The following is a 12,538-nucleotide window of genomic DNA, read 5'->3' as shown; positions in this document are numbered from 1 at the left end:
GATGTCTATGCCGGCGGCTAAAAAGGGTGACAGATTCCCTTTAATACACAGCCACTGTTCTGGTTTTAAATTAATATTTATAATTTTTCTTGCACCAGTTACTTTTGCTGTGTATCAGATTGTATAACTTTTAGTGTATACTTGTTTTATCTAGGTGTATCTTTGTGCTTTGAATACTCTTATAACCTGTACATATATGTATACCCCATTTTTGTCCTGTTCTTTCTCCACCTGGTGGTTTTTCCTTTTGACAATTCTTGGATACAACATGTATAACTTGGTAACAAACATTCTTTTTTCTATATAATTTGGTTGTGGATCATATTTTTAGGTATTTTAACTCTCAGCGGATACACATTTGCATCAATGTGTTTATTTGTATGCTCCCTTTAAAAAGTTGACAATTTTTGCGCAACTTGGAATTTGCTCAAACATTTTTAAACTTTTTCTCTAGTAGCATCCAGCTTCACCAAAGTGGGTGGGTTGGTGCATGTCTAGGGCCCGCCCATGTAATGAAATATTACACCACTTTAGCTACGTAACTCACTGCAGAAGTGTACTTCAGTCCCTGATTGGAGTGCACTACACTTGGAAGATGCGACTAATTCATTACCTCTTAATTAGGCTCATTTTACTTCATTATACCTCTTTAATTAAGACACTGCCTATCTTAATGAATCGGCCCCCATATCTTGAAACCAAATCTCCCAGCTATCAGTTTGCAGAGAGCAGTCTCTCCATAATGTGCATGCTCTCTTCTAGAATCTGGCAGTCACAATGAGGAGTGCAGGAGCCTGGTCTACCCAGCGCACATGGTTACTGCAGCGTGTTCTCCTCTGTAAAGGAGAGAACACACTACAGGTACACCTGTCACCAGGGCCAAGGCCTGTCAGTCTGCGTTCCCCCTACAACCCCTGTGGGACCCCTGCTCCTGCACAGCGTTCACTGGGGTTGCATCACATGCTGCATTTTCCAGCAAATTGTTCCAGAGACAACGACCCCACTGATTTTATGCATGTTCAGTGTCAATAAAATATTTCTGTACTGTAATGCAGTTATTTTCTAGAGTTACTTTTTTATATCTTTACTACTTAATTATTTACAAGTGCGCCCCCAGCAGGAAGTGATTACTGAACAATGCTGTACATGTGCATCACGGGGAAGACAATGCACACATGGTGGACACAATACAATGTGACTTTCGCGTCTGGTATAAGGGCTTACACAACTTTGTATTTTTGAATAGAACGTTCGTAGGGCAACCATGGTACACAAGTGCATATGGATTATAATCAATTACTGTATTGATGATTTTGTTGATCATTTCCTACATGCAAAGTTCAGCACTTTTCCATGTCTAACTTGTCTTCTCATTGCTATGTCCTTGTAGGATGATTACATGGAAGCCCTATCAAGACTCCATGTTACAGTCTCTAAAGCGTATAAAGCAAATCCCGACATGAATTTTGAAGTTTTCATTCACAAAGTAGACGGTTTGTCCGATGATCATAAGATAGAAACTCAGAGGGATATTCATCAGAGGGCTAATGATGATCTGGCTGATGTTGGACTGGAAAAACTTCATTTAAGGTGAGATACTACTGACTGAACACCACCCTTCCTATCCCATAAACTCCACAATGTACAGAAAAGGGATGGTCTAAAAGGCCCTATAGCCAATGAATAAGTGCTGAATCCACCATTTCTGACCATCTTATGTGTACATTACAGACCTAAATTTTGGACACTCCTCATTCAAAGAGTTTTCTTTATTTTCATGACTATCAAAATTGTAGATTCGCTCTGAAGGCATCAAAACTATGAATTTACACATGTGGAATTATATAATTAACAAAAAAGTGTGAAACAACTGAAAATATGTCTTATATTCTAGGTTCTTCAAAGTAGCCATCTTTTGCTTAGATTACTGCTTTGCACACTCTTGGCATTCTCTTGATGAGCTTCAAGAGGTAGTCAACGGAAATGGTCTTCCAACAGTCTTGATGGAGTTCTCAGATGCTTAGCACTTGTTGGCCCTTTTGCCTTCACTCTGCGGTCCAGCTCGCCCCAAACCATCTCGATTGGGTTCAGGTCTGGTGACTGTGGAGGCCAGGTCATCTGGCGTAGCACCCAATCACTCTCCTTCTTGGTCAAATAGCCCATACACAGCCTGGAGGTGTTTTTGGGGGTCATTGTCCTGTTGAAAAATAAATGATGGTCCAATTAAACGCAAACCGGATGGAATAGCATGCCGCTGCAAGATGCTGTGGTAGCCATGCTGGTTCAGTATGCCTTCAATTTTGAATAAATCCCCAACAGTGTCACCAGCAAAGCACCCCCACACCATCATACCACCTCCTCCTCCATGCTTCACGGTGGGAACCAGGCATGTAGAGTCCATCCGTTCACCTTTTCTGCGTCACACAAAGACATGGTGGTTGGAACCAAAGATCTCAAATTTGGACTCCTCAGACCAAAGCACAGATTTCCACTGGTCTAATGTCCATTCCTTGTGTTCTTTAGCTCAAACAAGTCTCTTCTGCTTGTTGCCTGTCCTTGGCAGCGGTTTCCTAGCAGCTATTTTACCTGCTGCACAAAGTCTCCTCTTAACAGTTGTTGTAGAGATGTGTCTGCTGCTAGAACTCTGTGTGGCATTGACCTGGTCTCTATTCTGAGCTGCTGTTAACCTGCGATTTCTGAGGCTGGTGACGCGGATGAACTTATCCTCTGCAGCAGAGGTGACTCTGAGTCTTCCTTTCCTAGGGCGGTCGTCATGTGAGCTAGTTTTTGTAGCTCTTGATGGTTTTTGCCAATGCACTTGGTGACACTTTCAAAGTTTTCCCAATTTTTTGGGACGGACTGACCTTCATTTCTTAAAGTAATGATGGCCATTCGTTTTTCTTTACTCAGCTGCTTTTTTTCTTGCCATAATACAAATTCTAACAGTCCTACTGAATAGACTATCAGCTGTGTATCCACCAGACTTCTGCACAACACAACTGATGGTCCCAACCCCATTTATAAGGCAAGAAATCCCACTTATTAAACCTGACAGGGCACACCTGTGAAGTGAAAACTACTTCCTGTGACTACCTCTTGAAGCTCATCAAGAGTGTGCAAAGCAGTAATCAAAGCAAAAGATGGCTACTTTGAAGAACCTAGAATATAAGACATACAGTATTTTCAGTTGTTTCACACTTTTTTGTTAACTATATAATTTCACATGTGTTAATTCATAGTTTTGATGCTTTCAGAGTGAATCTACAATTTCATAGTCAAGAAAATAAAGAAAACTCTTTGAATGAGAAGGTGTCCAAACTTTTGGTCTGTACTGTATGTGGGACTCCCAATGGTACTCCCTAGGTTAGGTCAGTGTGTGTGTGAGGATTGGCCAGTTGGAATTCCATCGCTGATCCTTTTGTTTGGAGATTTGCTGTTAATCATTCTGACAGTGACTCTCTCCTATAGAGAGCACAGCAACTCTATGCCGAGCAGAGCCAATGAGGGAGTAGGGAATGATTGCTGCTAGCCTGTCTAATGTATATGGTCAGCTTTAGGGAGTGGATGTCTTTACCTGTTAGAAATCTGTTCCTGTGATTCTTGTCAACTGACAGCTGTCTCCCCTGACTACCACACTGCATTTTGCGAACACACATTTTTACGGTCATGCTGTCTGACATCTCTTATTGCTCTCATTGGGAACAAGATCAGACCTGTTTAATTCGACATGACCTATCATTGTTCTCTATGACAGCAGATATCTGTATGAGCTTGCCATGTAATCAGGCTTAATGCTTCATAGCGCGAGCACCCAGTTATAATAAATGATAGCCGTCTCTTAGTGGTAATGGTAAGAACAGAACCACTAAATTCATTAAAAAGATGGACAAGAGTCACTGCAGCAGCTCCCTGGTTCAAGTCTAGTGTGGTCCCTTGATCAATGGGAATTAGTTGCAGGAAATTTATAGTTTTTGGTGTGCCCCAATGCTCCCATGTGTATATTAAACAGGTTTGTACTAACAACGTTCTCTGAATAAGTAGCACTTTATTTTTTTAAAAGGCAAGTCAACGCCTTCAGGAAGAAATCGGTTTGATTTGGAAACTCCAAGAGTACGGTCGGGTTTGTTTGCAATGTTATGACCAATGGAGAACTCTGCGTGGTAATTCGACCTCTCTGGGAGAGAGTGGGCAGAGCATCGTGAGCGAACTGTCAGACTGAGAAAATGACTTAATGGTCTTAAGAAGTGGTTGGAATACCTTCTGGTCCGCGACTGCCAACTACCCTACAGAGAGGGCAAAGCCATAGCTGCTTTCACAATATGCACTGCTGAGGGATTTCAGCTTGCTGTTCCAGCTTGGGAGAATTGTCCAGGCACTGTCCTGCTCGCTTGAACAATACACCCTACTGAGCGAACTCTGTTGGTTTGAACCATTGTGGTACCCCTCGCACTGTCTGTGCCACCTGTGTAACATGCCCTTTAAAGGCTTTTGCTGGCAGGTCTTACTGGCTGAGGGTCACCTATATATCGCTTGTGCAATGTACTCTTCCAGAAACTCTAGCTAGGTCTGACTCTGCCTGGGAAGAGGACAAAGTGCTGTGGAAGTTGGTCAAAATAGCATGTGGGTTGTGCGATCACATGTAGGATTTTTTTTTTTTTTTTTTTTAAATCTGGGTTGTAGGGCCTCCTGCTGAATTTGCTTGGCTGTAAGATTTCTACTGGTGGGACTAACTCGCATTCGCAGGTGGTCAAAGGAGCAGCTTGGGAGCTCTAGGGTCATCTTCGGGATTTGCCCGGATGTGAAGACTTTTTTTTTTTTTTTTTGTTGGATCTGACTCACTCTGGAAAGTTAGATGTTCCATGAACATAACCAACGATAATGACTACATTGTTCGCTTGGCCCCCAACTGAGACTGAGCGATGTCACATTCAGGAGGGGGGATGTGGTCTCAATACATGGTGCCGTGTGCTCTTGAGTGGGTTTCTGCAGAGAAAGCAGGCGGGTGCAAGCAGTGCAGATTGCCACGGGTCGACTCAACAGACATTTCCGTTTTACAAGCGCATGGGTGTAATGGGCAACAAGTTGTGATGAGCCAACGTGCTCGGATAAGGTGTTATCCGAGCATGCTTGTGTGCTAACGGAGTGTCTTCAGTGTGCATGAATAATATGTTCAAGTCCACGTGGCTGCATGTCTCGCAGCTGTTCGACAGCCGTAACCCATGCAGAGATTGCCTATTTGTTAGGACGTTCTCTCATGGCTGTGCATCTCAGCTTGGCGTTGTTACTAATCTTCTTTGGACATGATGAAGACCAAAAAAGGCAGAGCAGCAAAGATAGAAGAAATAGCTGGTGTCAGGAAAGGGAGAGCTGCTGGGACACCACTAGTGTCGGCCCCCTTACAGACAGACAACCTTAATTGACCTGGAGGGTAATTCTGCTCAGCTAAGGACGACCAATGGTGAGGCAGCAGCATGCGATAAGATGGCCTGGTGAGGCCGGACAGGGGCGTAGAGAGGCAGGTTAGGGCAGAGACACGGGCTGATGCCCCTGAAAGGTACACTCATAAAACAATGTAAGGGAAATATGGTGATGCCCAAAAGAAAGTGGAGAGGAAGGGGTGGAGCCTACCCAGAGGTATGTGGTAAGCGGTGCCAACCTGACTGGCTTGTGGAGAGGATGGAAGTGATACAGCCTTATAAGCTGCAGGAAATGCCAGCTTGTTGAAAAGAATGCTAGAAGCAGCACGGACAAAGCGTGGCCCCAGAAGCTTCCGACAGTTGCACAATATGGAGTGAGGGTTGCACCTGGTAATGGACCGGAGCAAACGGACATGTTTAACTGGGAGTCTTGGATCCGTCTTCAGATCCTTGCAAAGCTTTGATCGTCACATAGGAGCCTAAGGGTGTGTGCACACTCTGCGGATTCTGCTGCGGATCCGCAGCGGATTTGGCCGCTGTGGATCCACAGCAGTTTTTGCTGCGGTGTACAGTAGCATGGAAACCTATGCAAAAAAAAACCCAAAAACCGCTCTGCAGACGCTGCGGAATTTTCAGCGCGGATTTGCTGCGGTTTCAAATCCGCAGAAAGAATTGACATGTCAATTCTTTCTGCGGATTCCCATCTCCTCCATTGAGGAGATGGAAAAACCGCAGGTTAATCCGCAGGTCTTTTGACCTGCGGATTTTACAAAATCCATGCGGCCAAATCCGCAGAGCATTCCGCAGTGTGTGCACATACCCTAAAAAGGAAAAGGCCATTTCCCGGTTATCTGATCGCCGACTGTGTCAAGGTACTATGTTACTGCCATCCCGATGAGGCAGGCTACGAAATGATCACTACAGACTGTTCTCTAAGTCGCCTGTTGGTGGATATGGCGTGAGCATCCCGATTTTGCTATAGAAACTGTAAAGCCCCCGTTACACACTGTGATATCGCTAGCAATATCGATGTAAAGTCACCGATTTTGTGACGTTACAGCGATATTGCTAGCGATATCGCTGCATGTGATACTTACCTCCGACCGGCTCCCCCGTTGGTTATCGCTGATCGCGCGAGAAGCTGCTGGATCATTTCTCGTCGGTCACTTCCTGCGGCGCTTCCTGCTGTGACGACGAGCGACGCGTGGAGCCGGGAGGGAGGACGCAGGATCGCCGCGTCTGACAGGTAAGTAGCGATGTCACTGGTGAGATCTGCCTGAGTGGCAGCTCACTAGCGACCACCTAGCGATCCACCAGTGATCCTGACCGCGTCATATCGCTAGTCGGGATCGCTGGTGCATCGCTAGGTGTAACGGTACCCTAAGGAGAGAGATTATCTTCAAGATATACCAAAGATAAAACCAAGCTGATGTTCAGACCTGTGTCTGTCTCCCACGTGACACCAAGCTAAACTGAGTAGCTGGGTGTTGTAAAGCCAGGTGTAGACTTTTGGAGAGGTGTGCTGTCAGCCTCCAGGTGGCAGCAAATTTCACCTCTGGTTTTCTGTGCTTCCCCGTCCAGTGACGCATTCAGGCTTAAAGTAAGTGTAATCCCTAATTAATATTACAGCTGTAATTTTTTTTTTTAAAGGGGTTGGCCACATTTTATCAAATGTGTTGGGCACTTGATAGCTGTGAGTTTGGTGGGAAGGCTGCACTAACAGGCAGGAGACAAGCCTGTAATACTGTACTTGGATACTAGTAAGTGCCACAGAATCGTGTGCACAGAACATTTATCAAAATAATGGGACCAAGCCCGTTAAAGGATCCTCGGCTATTTTGATGGCTTTTTATGACTTTATTACTGGTCTTCTTTTCCCACAGCTTCTACCTGACAAGTATTTACGACCACTCGATATTTGAAGCTTTCAGCAAAGTTGTGCAGAAACTTATTCCTCAATTGCCAACACTAGAGAACTTGCTAAACATTTTCATATCTGTGAGTATATTTGATTCTCGTTTTTGTGGAATTCTAGTGATCTAAAGGGAATAATTATGAATGTGAATTCAGAAATTCTGCAGTTAAGTCCACGGCAGTAAAAACCGCAGAGTATTTGTGTAAATGTTGCTGATTTTGCCAGACACTTCACCCTTTGCAATGCAAAGTTGCTTCCACAATGCAACACTAATACTAGTACAGTCCTTTGTGCATATAACTTTTAAAAGAAGCTGTTGATTCAAGCGGTAATATTTTTCCTTGCGGAGGGTGACCTGTCAAGCCTGGAATGCTAAGGTGAGGAGCCTTTTAAGCCTCGCAGTGCTCCTCTGAGAAAGTAAATATGCAAATGGTCTCTTCAGAGAGGAAGAGTACTAGAACTCTAGTGCCACCTATTGGAAGTGGCAAACCTAAACATCAACCATTTAGAGGCTTGCCTCATGACTTGGCATAAAAGCCAAACCAGAATCTCGATTTACAGACGCTTGTTTAATTTCCCAGAGGAGCATTGCAAGGGTTAAGTCTCCTCACCAAGGAGAAACGTTACCACTCAAATCCCGGTCAAACGCCTCTCATCCAGCCAAACCAGATTGCACTGACAAGGGGCAGCACGCTGAAACAGTGTCTGCAAATTGAGATTCTGATTTGGCTTTTATCCTAAGTCATGTGTCATTGCACATTAGAGGGTCAACATTGACTTCTAGGATTGCTTCTTCTAATAGGTGGCTCAAGAGTTCTAGTCTTCTTCCTCTCTACAGAGACAATTGTCATAAGCAGCCGTTGAAACCCATGTAATAAATTGCTAACCTTGCATCCTTGAAGGAGTTGTCCACTAATAAGACAACCCCTTCTCACTCCACATGTTTTGCCGTGGTTAAAATAAAAACACCTATTCTCACCTCCCATGCTGGCGCCATTTTTGTGATGCTGGCACTCATGTTCCTAGGGCTCACGTGAGGTTAAGACATGTGAGTCTGGCTCCCTTTCAGAGCTAGTATCTCTCTGCCTGCTTTGAGATATATACGTAATCAAGATAAAGTGAGCGGCCAGCCACAGCTCTCCCTACAGCTTGATTACTTACTGTATATGTACGAGCTAGGGCAGAGTGGATGCAGGGTTCACGGCTCATAAGAACCTCATGTGAGCCCTGGGACCGCAAATTCCAACACCACTGGACATGTTTGGTGTCTATGAACTCGCTCACAATCACTTGGAGAATCATACTGGCAGGTTAGCAGATCAGTTTTAGGTTTTAGTGAACATGGTTTAAAAAAAAAAAACCCAAGAACTGTGGGATTGCTTTTTTTTTTTTTTTTTTTTTTTGAAATTTCACCACACTTGGAATTTCCCCCCCCCCCCCCCCCCCCCCCCCGTTTTCGCGTACAGGACATGGTAAAACCAGTGGTGTTGTTCAAAAGTACAACTCGTCCCGCAAAAAAAAAAGCCCTCACACGGCCATTTTGACCAAAAAAATAGTTATGGCTCTAAGAAGAATGGGAGCAAAAAGCCAAAAATAGCTCTGGTTGTTAAGGGGTTAATACTGCTTGTGAAATAGGAAATAATTGTAGAAATTTAGGGGGGAAAAAACCCATTTTAACAGTGAGGTCATTTCCTTATGCCACATTCCTTACAAGAGGTAACACTGAGATGAGAGGCCGCTCCAATCGCATCATTAGTTATGTAATGCAGCTAGCATCCGCACTACACCTGCTTCATATAGTGAGTGCACAACCGCTGCACTTGTACTGTGGCCATTGCTAAAAGGGTTGATGATAAAAATAGTATGCAATAGACGAACAGTTTTTGCTGCTGGCCTGCTTTCTGTCTTTTACTGCCACTTACAATTCCTATTTTGTAGCAACTGCATTAATGGAACTTTTTTTTTTTTTTTGTTTTATTCCTATTGTTGGAATGGTGAGACCAGTCAGTAAGCATTGCAAACTTACAATACCAGAAAACGTATTGTTACTGATCTACTTAGGAAGTAATGGCCCTTTCTGGCATGCCGCTCTGTCTGTCCTGGGCTACCATACAGGGGAACCCCCACTCTGCTACTCCCATAATGCAGGACATGTGCAATAAATCTGTGAAGTCAGACGGCCCCTAAATACAAACTGAAAAGTATTAGTCTTGAATCAAATCTATTTTTTTAATTTTTTTTTTTTTTTTTTTGTTCTGCATTACTACATCGGTACTCTGCCATTTAATTTTTTATTACATATGCAAACGAAGATGTCTAAGTTTGCCATGTGTGGGACATATGTTCATTGGCATTTTTCTAGCCCTTTCCTGACATCTAACGTACTATCCCGTCCACGGGACCCGGGCCCCTATGACCGGGGACTGGATAGTACGTGATGGCGATCAGCGGCGCTCCCTAGGGAGGGGGGGTGCTGCTGATCGCGACCGGGTGTCAGCTGATTATAACAGTTGAGACCCTGCACTATGTCAGGGGAGGTCACGGACTTCCCCTTCACGTTAACCCCTGGCACACTGCGATCAAACACGATTGCAGTGTACCGGGGTTTAGAGAAGCATCGGCAAGGAGGGGGCTCCCTCTGTGCATCCCTACGACCCCGCAGCAGCGCGATGTGCAGCGCTGCTCTGGGGGCCTCCTTCCCTGCAGATCCCTGGATCCAATATGGCTGCAGAGACTTTCGGGGGCCTGAAGGGAGGCGGCTTTCTCAGTGCCTGCAGAGCACAGGCATGAGCAAGCCTTGTGCAGCGCCTGTCAGATCGCTGATCTGTCACAGCGCTGTGTGACATGTCAGATCAGCGATCTGACACATGACAGTGATGTCCTCCCCTGGGACAATGTAATAAAGTTTAAAAAAAAAGTGTGTAAATTTATTAAAAAAAAGCGCTAAATAAAAAAAAAAAAAAATTCCCTAATTCATTTTTCGGAAATAAAAAAAACAAAATCAAAAGTACACATTTAGTATCGCTGCGTCCGTATCGACCCGTCCGATAAAACTGTCCCATTAGATAACCCCTTAAAAAATAATAAACAAAGCAAAAAACAATGCTTTATTATCATACCGTCGAACAAAAAGTGCAATAATGCGCGATCAAAAAGACGGATATAAATATCCATAGTACCGCTGAAAAGTCATCTTGTCCCACAAAAAACGAGCTGCCATACAGCATCATCAGCGAAAAAAGTTATAGCTTGCAGAATAAAGTGATGCAAAACTAATTATTTCTTATATAAAATTGTTTTCCCTTCACCCATGACAGCACCACCTGAGAGAGGGATCCGTCCTGCCAGGACAGGAACCTACTGAGACACCTCTCCCCCCGCTTCAGTTGGGTTCCTGTCCTGGAAGGAACCCCACGGTCGGCGGTGCCTGTCATGGGTGAAGAAAATGGACCCAGCCCCGTCCCGGCACAGGAAGAGCAGGTGTCTCACCTGCAGCGCCGGCCGTCGGGTGCTGGATGCGCAGTCCCCTGGCCCTCCGGGGGCTCCGGGTTCGTGCGGGCGTCGGTGGGATCCCCGGGGTCTGCGGGAAGCCCCGCGCATGCCGCATCTCGATCCCCATAGCAGGGGAGAGACGCTGGCTTCTTCCGGCCGCTGACGTCAGCGGCGCATTGCATGCTGGGTGCGCCGGCTGACGTCAGAGAAGGGCGACGGTGTAATGGCGCCGGGTGCGACGCCGGCCGGCTTTCTGAAGGGGGAGGGGAGGGGGGGACGCTCACCTGGCGGAGGCGCGCTATTTAAAGAAGGAAGGTGACAGCAGACGGTGGTGCAACATGGAGTCAGAGCAGGAACGTTCAGCGTCCCTGCCTCCCTCTCAGCCCTCTGGCAGAAAGCATGGAAGCCGTTCCAGCAGCAGTCGCACCAGCCGCAGGTCGGGGGATTCAGCGAGATCCAAAGAACGCAGGTTACGTGCCCCGACGCAGCCTCCGAGTCCGGAAAGGCCTAGGAAAGCGGGAAGCAAGAAGAATAATAGGGATTGCGCTATATGTAAATCTCCCCTAGCAAGAGATTGGCAAAAAGATCTCTGTGCTGCGTGCATTCAGCGGACTATGGCGGAGGAAGCGCCTAGTTTCGCAGCCAATCTGATATCTGCCCTAAGGTCAGAAATGGAAGGCTCAATTAAGTCCCTATTGAAAAAAGGGAAAAAAAAACAGGAAGGATCCCCCCCCAGTTCCCCCTCGGATTCCGCGTCAATGTCATCTCAGGCGGAAAAATCATCCTCCTCAGACAGCGACATGGGGCTAAACCATGTTTCCCTGTAGAAGACACAGGCGCCCTCCTAAAGGCCATCAGAGCTACAATGGGCCTACAGGAAGAAAAGGCGGCTAAAACCCTAGAGGATGTTATGTTTGGGGGGCTTCAGGAAAGGAAAAAACGAACCTTTCCAGTAAACGAGAAGATCCAGGCACTTATTGAGAAAGAGTGGAAAAAGCCCGAAAAATCGGGGGCCCTTCCATCCACTTCCAAGAGACGATATCCCTTCGAGCATAAGGATGCAGAGATATGGGACAAAATCCCCAAAATAGATGCAGCAGTGTCCAGGTCCTCCAAAAGGTCGGCCCTGCCCCTGGAAGACGCAGGGGTTCTTAGAGACCCACTAGACATAAAGGCGGACTCATATTTGAGGCACGCATGGGAAGCAACAGCAGGAGGACTAAAGCCGGCAATAGCGGGTACTTGTACGGCACGCTCCCTCATGATCTGGCTGCAGCAGTTAGAAGAAAAGCTGGCTTCAAGGGTCCCAAGAGAGAAAAATCTTATCGGAGATGTATCTCTTACACGGGGCAGCAGCTTTTTTGGCCGATACCTCGGCGGACTCTCTGCGGATGACAGCCAGGGCAGCGTCACTATCAAATGCTGCTAGGCGCGCGTTGTGGCTTAAGGGCTGTCCGGGTGACCTTCAGTCCAAGGCCAAATTATGTTCTCTCCCCTGCGACGGTCGATTCTTGTTCGGCAAGAACTTGGACGATATACTAGAGAAAGCAGGCGATAAGAAAAAAGGCTTCCCCAGATTCCCTATGGATCAGAGGAGACAGCCCTTTCGGAGGGGAAGATTCAATAGGGGGCGCCCTCCCGCTGACAGGAGAAGATGGGAGGATAAAAGGAAAAAAAGAATCAGGATTTATGTTTGGTGGAGGCACCTCCACCT

General features: G+C 46.0%; 1 protein-coding gene across 1 annotated transcript in view; it reads left to right on the top strand.

Moving 5' to 3' along the window:
• The window catches only part of RRAGC (Ras related GTP binding C), a 38,327-nt gene that overhangs the window by 15,910 nt on the left and 9,879 nt on the right, over positions 1-12,538 (top strand). The window contains exons 3-4 of the mRNA XM_073572170.1: positions 1,391-1,590; positions 7,301-7,415. Of these exons, the coding sequence (XP_073428271.1) occupies positions 1,391-1,590; positions 7,301-7,415 (315 nt within the window). The remainder of the gene's footprint in view (positions 1-1,390; positions 1,591-7,300; positions 7,416-12,538) is intronic.

The sequence above is a fragment of the Dendrobates tinctorius genome, unplaced genomic scaffold (genome assembly GCF_039654945.1).
Source record: "Dendrobates tinctorius isolate UK_male_01 unplaced genomic scaffold, ASM3965494v1 ptg000007l, whole genome shotgun sequence".
Classification (NCBI taxonomy): domain Eukaryota; kingdom Metazoa; phylum Chordata; class Amphibia; order Anura; family Dendrobatidae; genus Dendrobates; species Dendrobates tinctorius.
The sequence above is the reverse complement of the archived record's forward strand: the minus strand, read 5'-3'. Positions and strand labels throughout refer to the sequence as shown.